At 49.2% G+C, this 21,219-nt stretch overlaps 1 protein-coding gene across 1 annotated transcript in view; it reads left to right on the forward strand.

Annotated features, from left to right (window-relative positions):
• Positions 1-368: 368 nt before the first annotated feature.
• LOC139268769 (syntaxin-6-like) overlaps positions 369-21,219 on the forward strand; it is a 40,151-nt gene continuing 19,300 nt past the window's right edge. The window contains exons 1-7 of the mRNA XM_070887448.1: positions 369-627; positions 1,002-1,171; positions 4,320-4,414; positions 6,563-6,625; positions 10,443-10,565; positions 11,306-11,412; positions 13,186-13,280. Of these exons, the coding sequence (XP_070743549.1) occupies positions 593-627; positions 1,002-1,171; positions 4,320-4,414; positions 6,563-6,625; positions 10,443-10,565; positions 11,306-11,412; positions 13,186-13,280 (688 nt within the window). The 5' untranslated portion in view covers positions 369-592. The remainder of the gene's footprint in view (positions 628-1,001; positions 1,172-4,319; positions 4,415-6,562; positions 6,626-10,442; positions 10,566-11,305; positions 11,413-13,185; positions 13,281-21,219) is intronic.

Consider the following 21,219-nt stretch of genomic DNA (forward strand, 5'->3'; position numbering starts at 1 on the left):
GAAAGAGAGCGGGGGGGGGAGAAAGAGAGCGGGGGGAGAAAGAGAGCGGGGGGGGAGAAAGAGGGCCGGGGGGAATGGGGGAGAGAGGGCCGGGGGGGGGAATGGGGGAGAGAGGGCCGGGGGGGGGAATGGGGGAGAGAGGGCCGGGGGGGGAATGGGGGAGAGAGGGCCGGGGGGGGGGAATGGGGGAGAGAGGGCCGGGGGGGGGGAATGGGGGAGAGAGGGCCGGGGGGGGAATGGGGGAGAGAGGGCCGGGGGGAGAATGGGGGAGAGAGCCGGAGGGGGGGGTGAAGAGAGCGGCGAGGCGGGGGCAAGAGAGCGAGGGGTGGGGGGAGGAAGGGAAATTGTGAAAGCGGGGAAAGTGAGAAGGAGTGCTCCCATCGTAACACATAGCAACCGGCCCGCCTGCGAGCGCGGGGACCTCTGACCCGGCAGCAGTTAAAGTGGGTAATGAGGCAGGAAGATGGCGGCGATGGACTGAGCAGAACGAATTAAAGAGAGAGAGAGAGAAATCGACAGCAACTCGGGGTCGTGCCTGCTGTCGGGGCTGGGTCCGGGGATGAGCGCTTAAAGTCCCCCATCCGCAGTCATCATGTCTGTGGAGGATCCCTTCTTCGTGGTGAAAGGGTAAGAAGAGGGTACGGCCTCCTCCACCACAGTCAGCCCAGCCCCCCCCCCCCTCACACTCCCCCGCCCCCCCCTCACACTCCCCCACTCCCCTTCTCATAAATGTATCCGAAAGATGGTACCTCCGACAGTCCCTCACTCCCTCAACGCTGCACTGAAGTGTCGGCCTGTTTATGTGCTCAAGTCTCTGGAGTAGGACTTGAACCCATAACGTTCTGACTCCGGCTAGAGTGCTACCCACTGGACCACAGCTGGCCTTAAGGTAGATGAAGTGCAGTACTGAGGTTGTGGCGACATTGTGGTTGTGTTTCAAGATCTGAACTGTTGCAGGAACCAATGTGTGTCTGAGTTTAATGTGGTGCCCTTTCTTCCAGCGAAGTGCAGAAAGCAGTGAACACTTCTCAAGGGCTGTACCAGCGATGGACCGAGCTGCTCGCAGATCCCTCTTCAGCCAGCAAGGAGGAGTGTGACTGGACAACCAATGAGCTGAGGAACAGTCTCCGTAGTATCGAGTGGGACCTGGAGGACCTCGATGAGACGATTAATATCCTTTAATTACAGGTGTTCACAGTGAGGGCAACACTGCACTGCCATAGTTCCTCCTTCAAAGCTACTTCCAACAGCATCGTGACGGTTTTGCCTCGTGGACGCAGCGTGTACTAATAACCTGTTGGAGTTTGTCGTTAAACTCTTGTCCAGTTTGGCAGGTACGCCCTAAGAGGCCATTTTGCCCATGAAGAGGGATGCTGCAGCCTGTGGAAGCCTCTGGAGATTCGAGGGTTACCGATGTAACTTTTTGTAAGGTTGCAAGAGACTTGCTCTGAGATTGATGCATTCACCTTCCTTTGTAAGGCACTTCGGGCCTCGTGTTACCCTGTGTCTGAAGCCAGCTGCTCGTGAGATTCAGCACACATTGAAAGTAGCAGCAAAGAAACTGAAAAAAATCACATCAGCATTTCTGCTGGCTAATATTTGGGAGACTTGAACTAGACGACTATCCCATTAAATTTGTATTGCAACGATACTCGTGCTTGATTAAGGAAAGTAGCAAATTGAGCTTCTCTGATAGTGCTGGAAAAAGCGAGTTACGATAGTCCATCATAGTTTGGGATGAGAATGAGACTCTACCATGTTAGCACATGGGAAAATCAATTGTTAGAACAAACTACAATTTTATATAATGGTGTGTATAGGCAGAGGTGAAATCGGATCTGCCATTTTTACAGTTAGCAGCTTCCACCAGCTGTGATGTTGGGGTGGCACCAACGGAGGTCATGCATCGTCCACAGCGATGAGAGATGTTGGGACAAGTCACCCTCGTGTACCAATTAAAGGCAGGTCTTAAGAGGAGCAACTTGGGAGGAGATCACCACTTGCATCCTTGGCTAGGAAGTTCTGTAATGTGAAAGGGAGGGTAAAAGGTGCAGTGTTGAGGGCACATATTTCCATAGAATAGAATGATAGCGCTCTGAAGGAGGCCATTGACAAGGTGCCACATAAAAGGTTACTGCACAAGATAAAAGTTTACGGGGGTAGGGGTAATGTATTAGCATGGATAGAGGATTGGCTAACGAACAGAAAAATGGTTCATTCTTGGATTGGCAATCAGTAACCAGTGGGGTGCCGCAGGGATCAGTGCTGGGACCCCAATTATTTACAATCTATATTAACGACTTGGAGGAAGTGATTGAGTGTAATGTAGCCAAGTTTGCTGACAATACAAAGATGGGAGAAAAAGCAATGTGCGAGGAGGACACAAAAAATCTGCAAAAGGACATAGACAGGCTAAGTGAGTGGGCAAAAATTTGGCAGATGGAGTATAATGTTAGAAAGTGTGAGGTCATGCACTTTGGCAGAAAAAAAAATCAAAGAGCAAGTTATTAATTTAAATGGAGAAAGATTGCAAAGTGCTGCAGTACAACGGGACCTGGGGGTACTTGTGCATGAAACATAAAAGGTTAGTATACAGTTACAGCAAGTGATCAGGAAGGCCAATGGAATCTTGGCCTTTATTGCAAAGGAGATAAAAGCAGAGAAATCTTGCTACAGTTATACAGGGTATTGGTGAGGCCACACCTGGAATACTGCATGCAGTTTTGGTTTCCATATTTACGAAAGGATTTACTTGATTTGGAGGCAGTTCAGAGAAGGTTCACTAGGTTGATTCCAGAGATGAGGGGTTGACTTATGAGGAAAGGTTGAGTAGGTTGGGCCTCTACTCATTGGAATTCAGAAGAATGAGAGGTGATCTTATCTAAACTTATAAGATTATGAGGGCGTTTGACAAGGTGGATGCAGAGAGGATGTTTCCACTGATGGGAGAGACTAGAACCAGAGGGCATGATCTTAGAATAAGGGGCCGCCCATTTAAAACTGAGATGAGGAGAAATTTCTTCTCTGAGGGTTGTGGATCTGTGGAATTCGCTGCCTCAGTGATGTGGAAACTGGGCCATTAAATAAATTTAAGACAGAAATAAACAGTTTCTTAAACGATAAGGGGTTATGGGGAGTGGGCAGGGAAGTGGAGCTGAGTCCATGATCGGTTCAGCCATGATCTTATTGAAGGGCGGAGCAGGCTCGAGGGACCGTATGGCCTAGTCCTGCTATTTCTTATGTTCTTATTTGACCCATTGTGGCTGTGCCGACTCTTTGAAAGAACAATCCAATTAGTCGCACTCCCCCTGCTCTTGCCCCTGCAAATTTTCCCCCTTCAAGTATTTATACAATTCCCTTTTGAAAGTTACTATTTAATCTGCTTCCACCAACCTTTCAGCCAGTGCACTCCATACTATCATAACTCGCTTCATAAAAAACATTCTCCCCATCTCCCCCTCTGTTTCTTTCGCTAATTATCTTAAATCTGTGTCTTCTGGTTACTGACCTGCCAGTGGACACAGTTTCTCCGCATTTTACTCTCTAATGATTTTGACCCCTATTTAAACCGCCCCCCCTTCTCTGCTCTAAGGAGAGCCCCCTCAGCTTCTCTAGAGTTTCCATTCGGTTGTGCTAAGGCCAGCATTACAGTAAGTGGCTTGCAGCAGCTGTGATGGTGGGGTGGCAACAAACTGAAATGTCGGATTGCCGAATCTTTCCTGGAAGTGCCGCTGTCATCTGAGTAATTCTTTTTCGTTGGGTCTGATTACACTCCTGTGAAGCATCTTGGGAGGTTTTACTACGTTAAAGGCGCTATATCAATGGAAGTAGTTGAAAGAAATACTTTATATAGCGCCTTTCACAACCATCGGATGTCTCAAAGCGCTTTGCAGCCAATGAAGTACTTTTGGAGTATAATCACTGTTGTAATGTGGGGAAACGCGGCAGCCAACTTGAGCACAGCAAACTCCCACAAACAGCAATGTGATAAAGACCAGATAATCTGTTTTTTTTTGTTTATGTTGATTGAGGGATAAATATTGGCCAGGGCATTGGGGATAATTCACCTGCTCTTGTTCGAAATAGTGCCATGGGATCTTTTACGTCCACCTGATAAACCGAGGTCCCCGTCTGCCCTAACGTCTCATCCGAAAGACAGCACCTCAGACAGTGCAGCTCTCCCTCAGCACTGCAGTGGATGGTCAGCCTAGATTCCTGTGCTCAAGTCCCTGGAGTGGGACTTGAACCCACATCCTTTTGAGTAGAAAACTACCATTCTATCGTGCTGCATCAGTCAGTTTTCCTTAACCGCAACGTATGTATCGTGGAGACGAACCCGCGGAAGTTCAACCTCGATCCAGCGGAACTGAGCAAAAGGAAAGCATTCATCACCAGTACAAAACAAATTGTAAAGGTAGGGTCCTGTTGGCATGTTACAGACAGATGATAAAGTGTGAGCTTTGTATGAGTTCTGGCGATCCAGAGAGGCTGGGCTGTGGGAAGGTGGGGTTATGGCTCCTGTGCTGCTGGGGATGGGGAAATTGGGTATAAAGAGCACAAACTGGCTGTTTCTGTGGAGAGGCAGAAGGCAGAGTTCTGTTGCCTTCTCACTTGTACCATCGTTACTTTATTATTAAAAACAGATGCATTTGTGCTAGGAGTTTCTTTGAAGAACGACAGCATTAATGGTTATGTTACTAGACTAGTAATTCAGAGGCCATACTAATAATCCAGTGAATGTGAGTTCAGATCCGATCTTGGCAGATATCAGTTTAAAAAAAAAACACGAAGCTGTCGGTTTATCGTTAAAACCCAACAGGTTCACTAATGTCCTTCGAAGGAAATCTGCTGTCCTTACCCAGTCCGGCCTTTATGTGACTCCAGTCCCACATCAACGTGGTTGATTCTTAACTTCTCTCTGGCTTGCTTCGCCACGTCATTGCCTCTCTCTCTCTCTCTCTCTCTCTCTCTCTCTCTCTCTCTCTCTCTCTCTCTCTCTCTCTCTCTCTCCCTGTAATCTCCTCCAGCCGCACAGCCCCCAAGATGTTGGCGCTCCTAATTCTGGCCCCTTTAGCATCCCTGATTATAAACCCTCATCCATGCCTTTGCTATCTCTAGACTTGACTATTCCAGCGCACTCCTGGCTGGCCTCCCACATTCTACCTTGCATAAACTAGAGGCGATCCAAAACTCGATGCCCGTGTCCCGCTGACCTAGATTGGCTTCCAGTTAAACAACGCTTCGATTTCAAAATTCTCATCCTCATCTTCAAATCCCTCCATGACCTCACCCCTCCCTATCTCTGTAATCTCCTCCAGTGCCCCCCCCCCCCCCCCCCCCCACACTACTATAATTCTGCCCTCCCGAGCATCCCCAATTATAATCGCCCAACCATTGGTGGCCGTACCTTCTGTTGCCTCAGCTCCAAGCTCTGGAACTCCCTGCCTAAACCTCTCCGCCTCTCTACCTCTCTTTCCTCCTTTACAACGTTCCTTAAAACATAACTCCCTGCTGTAATTTCAACTTATGCGGCTCCATGTCAAATCTTTAACTCATGATACTCCTGTGAAACGCCTTGGGTCATTTCACTACGTTAAAGGCGCTACATAAATACAATTTGTTGTTGCTGTTGCCATTTAGTCATCAGGGCAACTAGGAATGGGCAATAAATGCCAGCCATAGCCAAGAATGAATTTTTTGTAAAGTTGAAAGGTCTGGTTATCTGAAGCCGTATGAGGGTCTTCTCACACACCATACCCTTCTTAATGATATTGCTGATATCTTATGGGAGACGGGCACAGCTGGGACAAAAAGCACTGGAGCAGATGCAATATCTGCTGCAGTGGGGTTTTCATAGACTTTATATGTTTTTTACTGAGCACCACATACCACGAAGGTGAGGTTTTGTAGCCGTAATTTAGCCCTGCAATGTGAGGTCACTTGTTCAGCCAGCAAAGTGATCAGAGAGAAGGTGAGAAAATGAGACGGCAAATTCCTGGCTCAATGCAGTCTGGGACTTGGCATGGAGAGGTCGAAAGAGTGTTGGAATCCTAATCGTTATGAGGACCATGCCACATGACGACTGGGGTGGGAAAGTACAAAAATGTCACACTTATGCTGAAGGGTTATGTTCTGCAGCAGATTGCTGAAAAGGTGTAGAGGGAGCTTTACTCTGTATCTAATCCGTGCTGTACCTGCTCTGGGAGTGTTTGTTGTGACAGTGTAGAGAGAGATTTACTCTGTATCCCCGTCCTGTACCTGCCCTGGGAGTGTTTGATGAGACAGTGTAGAGGCTGAAATGGAAAGTGTTCAATTTCCCATTGAATGCGCACGATATTGAAAAAAGCAGAAAGTAAAAAAGGAGAATGATTGATTGATTGATTTTTAAATCAGGGCTGAAGGGTGAGTTGTTTGGCTTGGTTGAACTCAAGGCACTAGTGCACAGATGTAAAGCTGTAACCCAACAAAGAGGCTGTCTCATTGCCATGGTTAGTAGCCCTTTCTGATGAATTTTGCAGTTACCTGCTATAGTGAATACCAATCTTTTTAATTGTGTTTACAGGAAATGAAAGATCACATGTCCAGTTCCTCGGTGCAAGCGTTGGTGGAACAGAAGAACAGACAGGTGAGTGCCTAGTGTTTGATCCTCGCTTGTTACTGACCAGCGGTGTGTTGTAACTCGGCGCACTTTGAAACCTCATGAGTAATGGTCACCAAAGCTGAGATTTCTCACGGCTCTTTGGATAACACCAAGATATCTGAGTGTGATAAGCAGGCCGCAGCCTCCCAGTCGGTTGCCTGGGTGCGATATTCGTGGATATCATCCACGAATATCGCACCCAGGCAACCGACTGGGAGGCTGCGGCCTGCATTCAATATTAGCCGAGAACTCCATTCCCTGAGTTTGGAATCACTTGTTTGGAAAATTAAATTTTGCGATGAGTTGAAGAGTCTGAAGAAGGGAATTCTGCCCCATATTGAGTCAGAGTCACAAGGATTGTGGGATCAAGTCTCACTCCAGGGACTTGAGCGCACAAATCTAGGCTGACATTCCAGTGCAGTGCTGAGGGAGTGCTGCACTGTCGGAGCTGCCATCTTTCGGATGCGACATTAAACCGAGGACCCGTCTGCTCACAAGCAAACATAAAAGATCCCATGGCACTATTCCGAAGAAGAGCAGGGGAGTTATCCCTGGAGTCTTGGCCAATATTTATCCCTCAATCAACACAACAAAAACAGATTATCTGGTCATTATCACATTGCTGTTTGTGGAAGCTTGCTGTGCGCAAATTGAATGCCTCGTTTCCCACATTACAGCAGTGGCTACGCTCCAAAAGTACTTCATTGGCTGTAAAGCGCCTTGAGATGTCTGATGGTCGTGAAAGGCGCTATATAAATCCAAGTGTTTCTTTTATTGAAACACAGGTAAATGGGAACTTACTGTGCTGAGCACTTACCCACTTTAACCTGTATGGCACAGTTAACCAGAACTGTGATTTCATTAAAATAACCCAAACTAAAACAACATTCTCAGCTCCACTGTGTTTTTCTTATGCTCCCCTGATGGCCTAGCATGGGCTGGTGTGGTACCAAGGTGCATGAATCAGAAGGTTGCAGGTTCCTTCCCTTGGGCTGAGTTGGCCTATTTCAGCCTGGGGTGGCTGTTGGGTGCTGCAGCTGACCTCGGTGCACCCTGGGGAGGAAATGCAGCAGGTTTTCCTGCTGCCGATGGCTGCCTGGTCCAGTCCCTGAGTTCTGCCGGTGTGCTGGACAATATTGTCTCAAAACAGTACCACCAAAACCAGGTCAATTGGCCATAAATTGTCAGCGTGGCTCAGTGGGTAGCACTATAGCCTTTGTGAGCCAGAATGTCGCAGGTTCAAGAATGGCTGCACTGCAGCAACTCGCCAAGGCTTCTTCGGCAGCATGTTCCAAAGCCGCGACCTCTACCACCTAGAAGGACAAGGGCAACAGGCGCATGGGAACACCATCACCAGCAAGGTCCCCCTTCAAGTTACACACCATCCTGACTTGGAAATATTTCAAAGTTCCTTCGTCGTCGCTGGATCAGAATCCAGGAATTCCCTCCCTAACAGCACTGTGGGAGTACCTTCACCGCACGGACTGCAGCAGTTCAAGAAGGCGACTCACCACCACCTTCTCGAGCCCAATTAGGGATGGGCAATAAATGCTAGCCTTGACAGCGATGCTCACATCTCATGAATAAATAGCATAAGAACATAAGAAATAGGAACAGGAATAGGTCACCTGACCCCTCGTGTCTGCTCCGCCATTTAATAAGATCATGGCTGATTTGATTATGGACTCCGCTCCACTTCCCTGTCCACTCCCCATAACCCTTTATTCCCTTATCGCTCAAAAATCTGTCTATCTCCGCCTTAAGTATATTCAATGACCCAGCCTCCACAGCTCTCTGGCGTAGAGAATTCCATAGATTTACACCCCTCTGAGAGAATAAATTCTTCCTCATCTCAGTTTTAAATGGGTGGCCCCTTTTTCTGAAACTATGTCCCCTAGTTTTAGTTTCCTCTGAGTGGAAATATCCTCTCTGCATCCACCTTGTCAAGCCTCCTCATTATCTTATGTTTCGATAAGATCACCTCTCATTCTTCTGAATTCCAATGAGTATAGGCTCAACCTATCTTCATAAGTCAATCCCTTTATCTCCGGCCTCACCAATACCCTGCACAGTTGTAGCAGGACTTCTCTGCTTTTATACTCTATGGTCCTTGAAATGAAGGCCAATATTCCATTTGCCTTCCTGGTTACTTGCTGTACCTGCATACTAACTTTTTGTGTTTCATGCTCAAGGACCCCCAGGTCCCTCTGTACTGCAGCACTTTGCAATTTTTCTCCATTTAATTTGCTTTTCTATTTTTTTCTGCCAACGTGGATAAATTCACATTTTCCCACATTATACTCCATCTGCCAAGTGTTTGCCCACTCACTTAGCCTGTCTATATCCCTTTGCAGATTTTTTGTGTCCTCCTCACAATTTGCTTTCCCACCCATCTTTGTATCACCAGCAAACTTGGCTACATTACACTCGATCCCTTCATCCAAGTCATTTAATATAGATTGTAAATAGTTGAGGCCCTAGCACCGATCCCTGCGGCACCCCACTAGTTACTGTTCGCTAACTGGAAAAGGACTCATTTATCCCGACTCTCTATTTTCTGCTAGTTAGCCAATCCTCTCCGTGCTAATATCTTACCCCCAACCCCGTGAGCTCTTATCTTGTGCAGTAACCTCTTGTGTGGCACGTTATCGAATGCCTTCTGGAAATCCAAATACACCACATCCACTGGTTCACCCTTATGCACCCTGCTCGTTACATCCTCAAAGAACTCCAGCAAATTTGTCAAACATGATTTCCTTTTCATAAAACCATGCTGACTCTGCTTGATTGAATTATGCTTTTCCAAATGTCCCACTACTGCTTCCTTAACAAAGGAAAAAAAAACGTCTCACTCCAGGGACTTTCAGCACATAATGTTCTGAGGGAGTGCTGGACAGTCTGAAGTTTCGTCTTTCAAAGGCGACATTAAACCGAGGCACCGTCTGCCTTCTCGGGTCGATTTTAGAAGATCCCACGGCAGAATTTGAAGAGGAGCTGGTGAGTTCTCCCGGTGTCCCAGCCAAAATTTGTCCCTCAGCCAGTATCACTGAAACAGACTATCTGGTCATCATCACACTGCTGTTTGTGGGACCTTGCTGTGCACAACCGGGCTGCTGCATCAATAACAACAATTTGCATTGTATAGCACCTTTTTAATGTCATAAAAAAGTCCCAAGGTGCTTCACAGAAATATTATGATACAATAGTGGAGCGATTTAAATCGGTTGCTCAAGAGGCCAGATTTGGCGGAGCACAGAGATCTCTGATGGCTTCTGGGCTGGGGGAGATTACAGAGGTAGGGAGGGGCGAGGCCATGGAGAGATTTGAAAACCAAGGATGAGAATTTTAAAATTGAGGCGTTACTTAACCGGGGGATAGTGTAGGTCTGCAAGCACAGGGGTGATGGGTGAGCGGGACTTGGTGTGAGTTAGAACACGGACAACCAAGTTTTGGATCACCTCTAGTTTACGGAGAGTAGATCTGGGAAGGCCAGCCAGGAGTGCGTTGGACTAGTCAAGTTGCGAGGTAACAAAGTACTTCATTGGCTGTAAAGGTGCTTTGGGATGTCCTGAGGTCATGAAAGGCGCTATATAAATGCAAATCTTTCTTTTGTTTCTTTGTGGAAAATGGGCGCTGCCGGTCACTTCATTCTATCGTGATTTACCGTGTGTGAAGTGCCTCGAGACGTTTCTGCGAGACACGCAGTGGTTTATAAGTACGAGCCTTTCTCTTCCTGTCTGTGAAGTACAAGACCCATGCTGTCCACTGAATGCTATTAGGTATTTTTGCTGTATGTGTGCAGGCACTGCTAAACTCCAGGGGACGCCAGGGACCGAGCTCCACTTCAGATAAATACAGCCGGCTGGATCAAGAGTTGCAGGCGGTGAATTCACAGTTCATCGAGAACCAGCACGTCCAACAGCAGGTAATCGGGCAGGGAGTGAGCACTGCGTCTGCAGGCTGAGCGAGCGGGGCAGGAGACGAGTGTGAAAACTAAAATTTCAGGGTATCTTTTAGCATGCTTGATGGCAGGGATAGACACTGGGTTTCAGATGTGGCACTCGAGCTGCCCAGAAGGTGGGTAACGACACCATCTATCCTACACTGTCTTCACACCAGCAGATTTCAGATTTGATTCCAGAGCTGTGCTGAACACACTGATCTCAACAGCAGGACTGTTAAACTGGCCTCAGCACCCCGGGGCAGTGGGTGTGGGAGGGGGTTGGGGGTGAAATCAGCCCAGGTTCCTGCTCCTGATAGATGTCCAGTCCTGTGTTCTGCAGCGAGCATGTTTATGGACACCAGCTGAGCAAGCGTCAAGCTGTGATGCTCCCCACAGTCGAAGGGCCCGCCAACATTCACTGGGCTGGTGGGCGGTCAGTTGCACGAGGTGCTGAAGCGAGTGCATAAGACCACAGAACGATACCCAGCAACAAACGGTCAGCGCTTGGGTGAGGATGGGAGAAGGACTGGAAAAGGAAAAACTGCTGCTTAAGATCTGATCAATGCCAGAAAGTAGTTTTGGACCTGGGGGATAGGCCAGTGCAAGTAGTGCGGGGTGGGGGGATGGTTACAGTCTGGTGAGGTGAGGCCTTGTGCAGCTAATGAGGGGTAACCCCTGCTTTTGGATCCTGTCATTATTTCTGTATGTCCTGTCCCATACAGTTAATTGCGGAGCAGCAGGATGATCAGCTGGAGCTGGTGTCGGGCAGTATTGGAGTTTTGAAGAACATGTCGCAGAAGATTGGCAATGAGCTGGATGAGCAAGCAGTGTGAGTGTCATTTCAGCCATTCAATCATTTTAAGTTTCATTCTTTCTCCCATCCCCGTGTTTAATGCTAACGAAATGGGTTTTGCTCTGAGTGAAACTTGGTTTCCTCCCCTCTTTGCTTGAAGTCACTGACTGACTTGTGCCAGACTGTAGTTCCATAACTCCTGGCTGCCTTTTGTCAAGTGCCCTCTCTCCGTGTTCCAATCTGGGCAGCAAGTGTCGTCAGTTTAATCGACCAAATAGTTCTACAACCCAGGCTTACCCTATTCTCAGTCAGTGCCCACACACCCATAAAAATACCCACATTTTCCCTGCCACCCACATCAGTCTCTCACGAGGTCTCACTCACTCATTGCCCCCATCCTCACTGACCTACAGTGCCTCCCATTCCCAATGTATTACACGTAAAATCCTCATCTATAAGTCATAGCTGTGCCCCTCCCTATCTCTGGAATCTCGTTAAAAATTCCCTCCCAAATGCTCTGTCTGGCGTTCTATGTCTCATTTTCCCCCCTAGTCCCTTCAGGCCACCACTGGAGGCAGATTTTTCAGCCTCCTTGGGCCCACTCCCTGGAACTTGTGCACTAAACCTCTCCACTTAAAAACCAACTCAACTTTTCAGTCATCCCTCTTAATCTCCCACGTGCTTTCCAGTAGAGGTCCGTGGATGACGCCTTTAATGTAAAGAGATGTACCAAGATGCTTTACTGGATAGCAAATTGGATTTGGGACTCCCACTTTCATCATGGCTAAACAGAGGCAAATATAGATAGTTGCCTATAATTAGAGGATTGATGGAGGGGAGTTTTGTATCAGTATCATTCAAACAGGAACTTCAGCGCATCAGCATGATGCGTGGGGAACCATAATGGTGCATATTTTATCTTGTGTGTCGAAGGGAGGGGGTGCTGTGTGTGTATGTTTGTGGTGAAGTATATGTTTTTGTGTGTGGAGTTGGGGGGGGGCGGTCTGTGTGTGTGGAGGGGAGGAGGTTCTTTTTGTGTGTTTGAGGGGAGGGTATATGTTTGTGTGTTTAGAGGGGAGGGGTTTCTGAGTGTATGTTTGTGTGTGGAGCTATTTAGTGTCAGCTGTGGCTCGGTGGGTAGCACAAATGCTTCTGAGTCAGAAGGTAGGGGATTCAAGTCCCACTCCAGAAATTTGAACACACAAATCTAGGCTGACGCTCCAGTGCAGTGCTGAGGTGGAGCTGCACTACCAGAGGTGCCGTCTTTTGGATGAGACGTTAAACCGAGGCCCTATTTGCCCTCTCGAGTGGATGTAAATCATCCCATGGCCCTATCTGCGCAAGTTGGCTGCCGTATTTCCCACATTACAACAGTGACTACACTCCAAAAGTACTTAATTGGCTGTAAAATGCTTTGAGATGTCCAGTGGTCGTGAAAGGCGCTATATAAATGCAAGTCTTTCTTTTTATATGTATGTTTGAGGGGAGGGTATATGTTTGTGTTTAGAGTTGAGGGGGTTGTGTGTGTATATGTTTGGAAGGGAAGGTTGTGTGTGTGTGTATTTGGAGGGCAGGAGGCCTTCGTGTGTGTGTGTTTTGGCGAGGAGGGTGTCTCAATAGCTCTGTTGCTAGAGTAGCCTTGGCACAAGCATAGTAACTGGGTTCCTGATATCAGCGAGAGGAGGAAAATTAAATATGAAGTGGAAGCGAGAACAAGTTCTATAAATAATTCAATGCACGTCGAGGGTGAAATCGGAGTCCACTCCTCAGTTTTATGTTTCAGCTTGTGTGTCCTCTGCTCTCCCACAGTATGCTTGATGAGTTCTCCTACGAGTTGGATAGCACACAGTCACGGCTGGATAACGTCATGAAGAAGCTGGCCAAGGTGTCCCACATGACCAGCGGTAAGTCAGTGGGGCCTGAGCCTTCATTGTTGGCTGTTTTACCGTGCGGCATGCACATGATTTGCACAGCTGATCCCAGAACTTGAAGAGAATGATGTCTAGGAAAGTTTGTCTTCCCTCGGTCTTCTCTCTTGAAAAGAGACGACTGAGAGGAGATACGATAGATGTTTAAAAATTATGTAACGTTTTGACAAATTGCTTCCAAGCAAGCTTTTCTACCGTGTACAGAGTTTAAGCACAAGGGGTTATGTTCACAATCTAAAGGAAATGAAAGAAAATAGGGTGGTAAGTACACAGCAAAATACTGAAATGAAAACAGCAAATGCCGGAAATACTCATCTCGGGCAGCATCTGTGGAGAGAGAAACATAGTTTGTATTTCAGAGAGAATCATGCTGTGCACAGGAGGAGGCCATTCGGCTCCTCATGTCTGTGCCAACTCTATCCAATTAACCCACTCCCCTGCTCTTTCCCCATAACTCTGCACATTTTTCCTTTTCAAATATATATCTAATTTCTTTTTAAAAAGTTACTGTTGAATCTGCTTCCACCACCTTTTTGGGCCGTGAATTCCAGATCATCACTCACTGCATTAAAAAATTGTTTCAAGTCCTCTATAGTTACTGACCCTCCTGCCAGTGGCAACAGTTTCTCCCTGTGAATCCTATCAAAACTCTCCGTAATTGTAAACACCTCTAAGGAGAACAATTCTGGCTTCTTCTGTCTCTCCGAATAACTGATATCCCTCATCCCTGGTATCATTCTAGTAAATCTCTACTGCTCCCTCTCTAAGGCCTTGACATATTTCCTAAGCATGTTGTGCCCAGAATTGGCCACAATACTCCAGCCCAGGCCTGAACCAGTGATTTATAAATAAACACACAGAATATTAGAAATACTCAGCAGGCCAGGCAGTATCTGTGGAGAGAGAAACAAAATTAACTTTTTAGATTGATGACCTTTCAAGAGTGGGAAAAAGTTAGAGAAGTAACAGAATTTTAGCAAATACTAACATGTAAAGTGGGGGGCGGGGGGAAGGGAAGAACAAAAGGGATAGGGTGAAAAGCAGGAGACATTAAATGACAAAAGGGATGATGGCGTAAGGCGAAAGGAGATGGTAAAGGGACAAGTAAAGAAACAAAATACAAAAACAAAATACTGAGGATGCTGGAAATACTCAGCGGGTCAGACAACATCTGTGGAGAGAGAAACAAAGTTAAAGTTTCAGGTCGGTGACCCTTCGTCAGAAGTGGAAACAGTTAGAGACGTAACCGGCTTTTAAGCAAGTGTAGAGACAGGGCAAGGGGGGAGGGGTGGAATGAACAACAGGGGAGGTCCGTGATGGAGTGGAAGGCAGGAGAGTTTAAGAGACAAAAGGGATGATGGTGCAAGGCAAAAGGAGATGGTAGTGGGACAAGTTAAGAAACAAAAGATGGGTCTAGATAGGGTGTAAGTGGAAATGGCAGAATCATCAACAGCTGCCGTGGGAAAGAAAAGAAATAACAGGAAAAAGGAAAAAAAAATAGGGGCAGAGATTATGATTTGAAATAGTTGAACACTATGTTGAGTCCAGAAGGCTGTAAAGTGCCTAAACGAAAGATGAGGTGCTTGCGTTGAGCTTCATTGGAGCGGTGTAAGAGGCCGAGGGTAGAGAGATCAGAGTGGGAGTGGAGCAGAGAATTAAAGTGACTGGAAGCTCGGGGTCACTATTACGGAATGAAAGGAGGTGTTCTGCAAAGTGGTCACCCAATCTGCATTTGCTCGCCCCAATGTAAAGAAACAAAAGATGGGTCTAGAGAATGGCAATAGCAGAATCATTATCTACAGCTGCTGTCTGGAAAAATGGGAGCAGTAGTTATGATCTGAAGGTTAGAACAGTTTAGTTTAATTTCCTTGCTTTTGTACACTCTGCCTCTGTTTATAAAGGCACGGATCCCGTGTGCTTTTATTAACGGCTTATCAACTCACCCTGCCATCTTCAAAGATTTGTGTCTGAGTCCTCGGGTCTCTCCGTTCCTGTACCCTTTTAAAATTGCATCATTTTGTTTATACAGGTACAACGTCTGTAATCCTCAGGACCGAATCCGTGCCGGATTTTGTTTTTTCCGGATTTCAGACAAGAAAATCCATAGTCTGAAATCTGGAATCCTTGACCGAATCCGTGCCAGTTTTTGTTTTTTTTCTGGATTTCAGACATGAAAATCAAGTCTGAAATCCGGAATCCTCGACCGAATCCATGCCGGAATTTGGGTTTTTCCAGATTTCGGACCTCGCTGCTCGCATTATCCGGAACCAAAGGGAAGGATTCCCGACCCCAGTGATGGCTCAACCCCTCCAGGTAGGGTCAATGAGGTGGCTGGTCATCGATGAGTGGGTCCCTGGGTGAGTGCAGACTGTTGGCGGTGTACCACACTCAGAGAGGGTGGGTGAGATGCTGAATTTCCATCACTCGCTCATCTCCTCTACACCCTACATTCACGGCGATTCCTGCAGCTCCCCGGCGCTGTGCTTTTTTGTTTCCTCGTCCCTCGCTGTCCGATGCCGCCATCGTGGCCGCCTCAAAATGTCCGGTTTTCAGAGAATAATTTCAGACGACTCCATCCATGATGCACAAAATGTCCGTTGATCGGATTCGGGACGTTGTACCTCTATTGCCTCTCCATATTCTTCCATCTGATGACTCTTCATCAGAGCTGCAAGAGGCTAGAAATGAACAGCTTTTTAGCAAATGCAGGGGCAGGGAAAGAATAAAAAGGAGAGGTCTGTGATGGGGTCGAAGGCAGGAGTGAATAAATGATAAAAGGGTTGATGGTGCAAGGCAAAATAAGCTGATAATGGGACAAGAATAGAAACAAAAGATGGGTCCAGAGGAGGTATAAAGGGTTGTAGCAGTAAGTATATGGAACAGCATGGCGTGGAAAAAGAATGCTTAATGGGTTTCAGCAAAGAATTAGACAGATTATTGTCAATAAATAGGATTGAGAGTTATTGGAAATGTACCAAGGAAATACAGTGGAATCATAGAATGGTTACAGCACAGAAGGAGGACATTTGGCCTGTCAAGCTTGTGCCAGCTCTTTGCAAGAGCGCTTCAGCTAGTCCCACTCCCTCGCCCTTTCCCCGTAGCCCTGCAGTTTTTTTCCTTCAGGTACTTATCCAATTCCCATTTAAAAGCAGTGATTGAATCTGCCTCCTTTCAGGCAGTGCATTCCAGATCCTAACCACTCGCTGCGTTTAAAAAAAAAAGGTTTCCCTCGTGTCGTCTTTGGTTCTTCTGCCAATCACCTTAAATCTGTGTCCTCTGGTTCTCGACCCTTCCGCCAATGGGAACAGTTTCTCTCTATCTACTCTGTCCAGACCCCTCATGATTTTGAACACCTCGATCAAATCTCCTCTCTACCTTCTCTCAGAAGAACAACCCCAGCTTCTCCAGTCTATCCACGTAACTGAAGTCCCTCATCCCTGGAATTATTCTTATAAATCTTTTCTGCACCCTCTAAGGCCTACACATCCTTCTTAAAGTGTGGTGCCCAGAATTGGACACAATACTCCAGTTGAGACAGAACCAATGTTTTATACAGGTTCATCATAACTTCCTTGATTTTGTACTCTGTACCTCTATTTATGAAACTCAGGATCACATATGCTTTTTTAACTGTTTTCTCAATCTACCCTGCCACCTTCAACGATTTGTGCACTTATACCCCAGGTCTCTCTGTTCATGCACCCCCTTGGAATTGTACCCTTTAGTTTATACTGCCTCTCCTCGTTCTTCCCACCAAAATGTATCACTTTGCACTTTTCTGCATTCTGCCACGTGTCCGCCCATTCCTCCAGCTGTCTATCTTCTTGAAGTCTATCACTATCCTCCTCACTGTTCACTATACTTCCAAGTTTGGTGTAATCTGCAAATTTTGAAATTGTGCCCTGTATTCCCAAGTCTAAGTCATTAATTTATATCAAGAAAAGCAGTGGTCCTAGTTCCAACCTCTGGGGAACATCACTGTATAAATTCCTAAAATCCAAATAACAACCATTCACCACTACTCTGTTTCCCATTACTGAGCCAATTTTGTATTCATGCTGCCACTGTCACTTTTGTTCCATGGGTTTCAACTTAGCTGGCAAGCCTATTATGTGGCACTTTACCAAACGCCTTTTGGAAGTCCATGTATACCACATCAGCAGGCCGGGGCCATTAGAGGGAGCAGCGTGCGGCGGCATACCACTGCAGAAGGGCAACGGCTGCGAAGTCAGGTGCAGACTGCAGTGAGGGCAGGCACAGCAGGAGGGGCGAAGGAGCGGCAAGAGTTTGTCGAAGGAAGTGACCGGGCCCAGGAGAGGCGTGAGTCTAGGGGCCATGGGGCAGCACGGGCCAGCCCATTCTACGATATGTGTGCATGCTCGGTGTGTGCATGCTCGGTCCGTGCAGCAGAGCTGGTCTGCAGTTGTCTTGGGTAATTCTTGCTACTGGAACAAGACCTAGCTCTGTCAAGCTCGTGTGGTGGCTGGTGTGCAACTGCCACAACACATTTTAAAAAAATCCAAGCAAAGGCATCTTCCACCCTTCATGATGTAGTTCGGGATCTGGAATATTAGGTCCTTCATTGAAAAACCTGTGAACTCATTCCTTTTTGGCGTGAAAGCAAGTCATCCTCGTTTTGAGGGACTGCCTATGATGATGATGATGATGATGATGATTTGCCCTCATCAACCCCCCCCAAAAAATCAAGTCACCTTGACCAGAATAGATTGGTCACCTAAATGACCAAACTAAATTTAATTGTCTGATAGGTGGGATAGATGGACCTACAGTCTTCTCATGCCTGACACATACTATTAATTTTGCCGCAGTAAAATTACCTTTGAATTTATTTTGTTAACATGATCCTTAAAACTGCAAAGAAGCGCATTACCCAGAGTCCAGCCATGAAGGCTGATCTGTTGGTTTACATCGCTGTCAATATGCAGTTAAGGAAACACCTAGGGTGTCTCATTGTAAATACCAGTGCAAGTTTCCCCCTTGGCTGAGTTGGCAGGCTCACTGCTCCATGTCAAGCTGAGCTGCATAGACTTTTTCCCCTCCTAGGATCAAGTGACCTCGGGTGCTTCTTGCACATGGCTGTTCTTTATTTTTGTTTGTGGATAATGAGTGTTGGCAGGCTGTTTCCCACAGCACAGCCTAGTCCTGTCCTCAGTCAGCATCAACGCACACTCAAATTTTCAGTAGGGCTCTTTGGGTGGAATTCAGGGGAGAGACAAAGACCATGGCTGGGTTTAAGACCCCTTTCCAAGCCCAAGGACACTGAGACCACCCTGACTGAGTCCAGTCAACACAGCTCGGAATCAAGCATGCGACATTCTTGAGTGGCGCAGTTTCACACTGACCGGGGAGGCTCAATTGGTTTAAAGGAAAATTTTGCAGCCATTAGCAGCACTTTGTTAAATATGTTCAGTGGCTGTATTCTGCCATTGTTAAATGGGGAAAAGGGAACAATCGGGCCTGGTTATTGCCAAGTATTGTAAATAAAGTCAAGCGTTTATTAACCAATACTAATCTTGTACATCAGTTCGGTAAATAGAGACCATGCACAGAGCGCTCAACCAATTACTGGTATTTCTATGGACAAGTTTATTTGCGGCACCTAAAGCTGTGATTGCTCCCCTCGGATGACAAGTCCTGATTGCTGATTGGTCCCCTTGGAGACGTTTCTCTGGAATGTGCAATTAGATCCTCTCTGCCTATGTAATCACTTACTTTGCAAAGTGTAATTTGAGCCATTCTGACTGCCTACTCGAGATGCAACAGAGCTCACTTGGAACAGACAGCGCTCACACTCGCGGGTTAAGACCTTCTTCCACAGGCCCCCCAAATATGTTCCTGCCTTCGCCGCCCAAGTTCCCGGTCTCCTCACAGCCCCAATTTCCTGACCTACTCACTCTCTTTCTCCCCCCACCGCCCAAGTTCCTTGACCCACTTGCCTCCTGCCCAAATTCATGACCCACCCTACCATCCAAGATTCTGATCTCTTTTTCCCCCTCCCCCCCACCCCCCCCAGCCCATGGTCAAGTTCCTGACCTACTCACACCCCGCGCCCTCCACACCAAGTTCCTGACCTCCTGCCCTTGCCCAAGTTCCTACCCATGATGATTCATGACCTCTTTCTTCCCCCCCCCCCCGCCAAACAAGTTCCTTACCTCCTCCGATTCCCACACTGCCCCTTTTTTCCTTTCCCACTCCCCCCCCCCCTTCCTCCCCCTTCCCCTTCCTCCCCCCGTCCCCCTTCCTCCCCCCTCCTTCCCCCTTCCTCCCCCCCCCCTTCCCCCCACGGCCCCCGTCCTCCCCCCTTCCCCCTTCCTCCCCCCCTTCCCCCTTCCTCCCCCCCCTTCCCCCTTCCTCCCCCCTTCCCCCGGCCTCCCCCCTTCCCCCTTCCTCCCCCCCTTCCCCCTTCCTCCCCCCCTTCCCCCTTCCTCCCCCCCTTCCCCTTCCTCCCCCCCTTCCCCCTTCCTCCCCCCCTTCCCCCTCCTCCCCCCTTCCTCCCCCCCTTCCCCCTTCCTCCCCCCCTTCCCCCTTCCTCCCCCCCTTCCCCCTTCCTCCCCCCCTTCCCCTTCCTCCCCCCCTTCCCCCTTCCTCCCCCCCTTCCCCCTTCCTCCCCCCTTCCCCCTTCCTCCCCCCCTTCCCCCTTCCTCCCCCCCCTTCCCCTTCCTCCCCCCCTTCCCCCTTCCTCCCCCCCTTCCCCCTTCCTCCCCCCTTCCCCTTCCTCCCCCTTCCCCCTTCCTCCCCCCCCTTCCCCCTTCACCTTCCCCCCCCTTCACCCTTCCTCCCCCCCCTTCCCCCTTCCTCCCCCCCTTCCTCCCCCCTTCCCCCTTCCTCCCCCCTTCCCCCTTCCTCCCCCCCTTCCCCCTTCCTCCCCCCCTTCCCCCACTTCTTCTCCCTTCCCCACTCCTTCCCCCTTCCTCCCCCCCTTCCCCTTCCCCCTTCCTCCCCCCTTCCCCCTTCCCCCTTCCTCCCTTCCTCCCCCCCTTCCCCCTTCCTCCCCCCCTTCCCCCTTCCTCCCCCCTTCCCCCTTCCTCCCCCCTTCCTCTCCCCTTCCCCCTTCCTCCCCCTCCTCCCCTTCCTCCCCCCCTTCCCCCTTCCTCCCTCCTTCCCCCTTCCTCCCTCCTTCCCCCTTCCTCCCCCCTTCCCCCTTCCTCCCCCCTTCCCCCTTCCTCCCCCCTTCCCCCTTCCTCCCCCCTTCCCCCTTCCGTTCCCCCTTCTGCCCCCCCTTTCCCTTCCGCCCCCCTTTCCCCCTTCCGTTCCCCCTTCCGCCCCCCCTTCCCCCTTCCGCCCCCCTTCCCCCTTCCGCCCCCCTTCCCCCTTCCGCCCCCCTTCCCCCTTCCGCCCCCCTTCCCCCTTCCGCCCCCCCTTCCCCCTTCCGCCCCCCTTCCCCCCTTCCGCCCCCCCTTCCCCCTTCCGCCCCCCCTTCCCCCTTCCGTCCCCTCCCCCCCCTTCCCCCTTCCGCCCCCCCTTCCCCCTTCCGCCCCCCCTTCCCCCTTCCGCTTCCCCCTTCCGCCCCCCTTCCCCCCTTCCCCCTTCCGCCCCCTTCCCCTTCCGCCCCCCCTTCCCCCTTCCGCCCCCCCTTCCCCCCTTCCGCCCCCCCTTCCCCCTTCCGCCCCCCCTTCCCCTTCCGCCCCCCCTTCCCCCTTCCGCCCCCCTTCCCCCTTCCGCCCCCCCTTCCCCCTTCCGCCCCCCCTTCCCCCTCCCCCTTCCGCCCCCCCTTCCCCCTTCCTCCCCCCTTCCCCCTTCCTCCCCCCTTCCCCCTTCCTCCCCCCTTCCCCCTTCCTCCCCCCCTTCCCCCTTCCTCCCCCCCTTCCCCCTTCCTCCCCCCCTTCCCCCTTCCTCCCCCCCTTCCCCCTTCCTCCCCCCCTTCCCCCTTCCTCCCCCCCTTCCCCCTTCCGCC

The sequence above is a fragment of the Pristiophorus japonicus genome, chromosome 8 (assembly GCF_044704955.1).
Source record: "Pristiophorus japonicus isolate sPriJap1 chromosome 8, sPriJap1.hap1, whole genome shotgun sequence".
Lineage (NCBI taxonomy): Eukaryota > Metazoa > Chordata > Chondrichthyes > Pristiophoridae > Pristiophorus > Pristiophorus japonicus.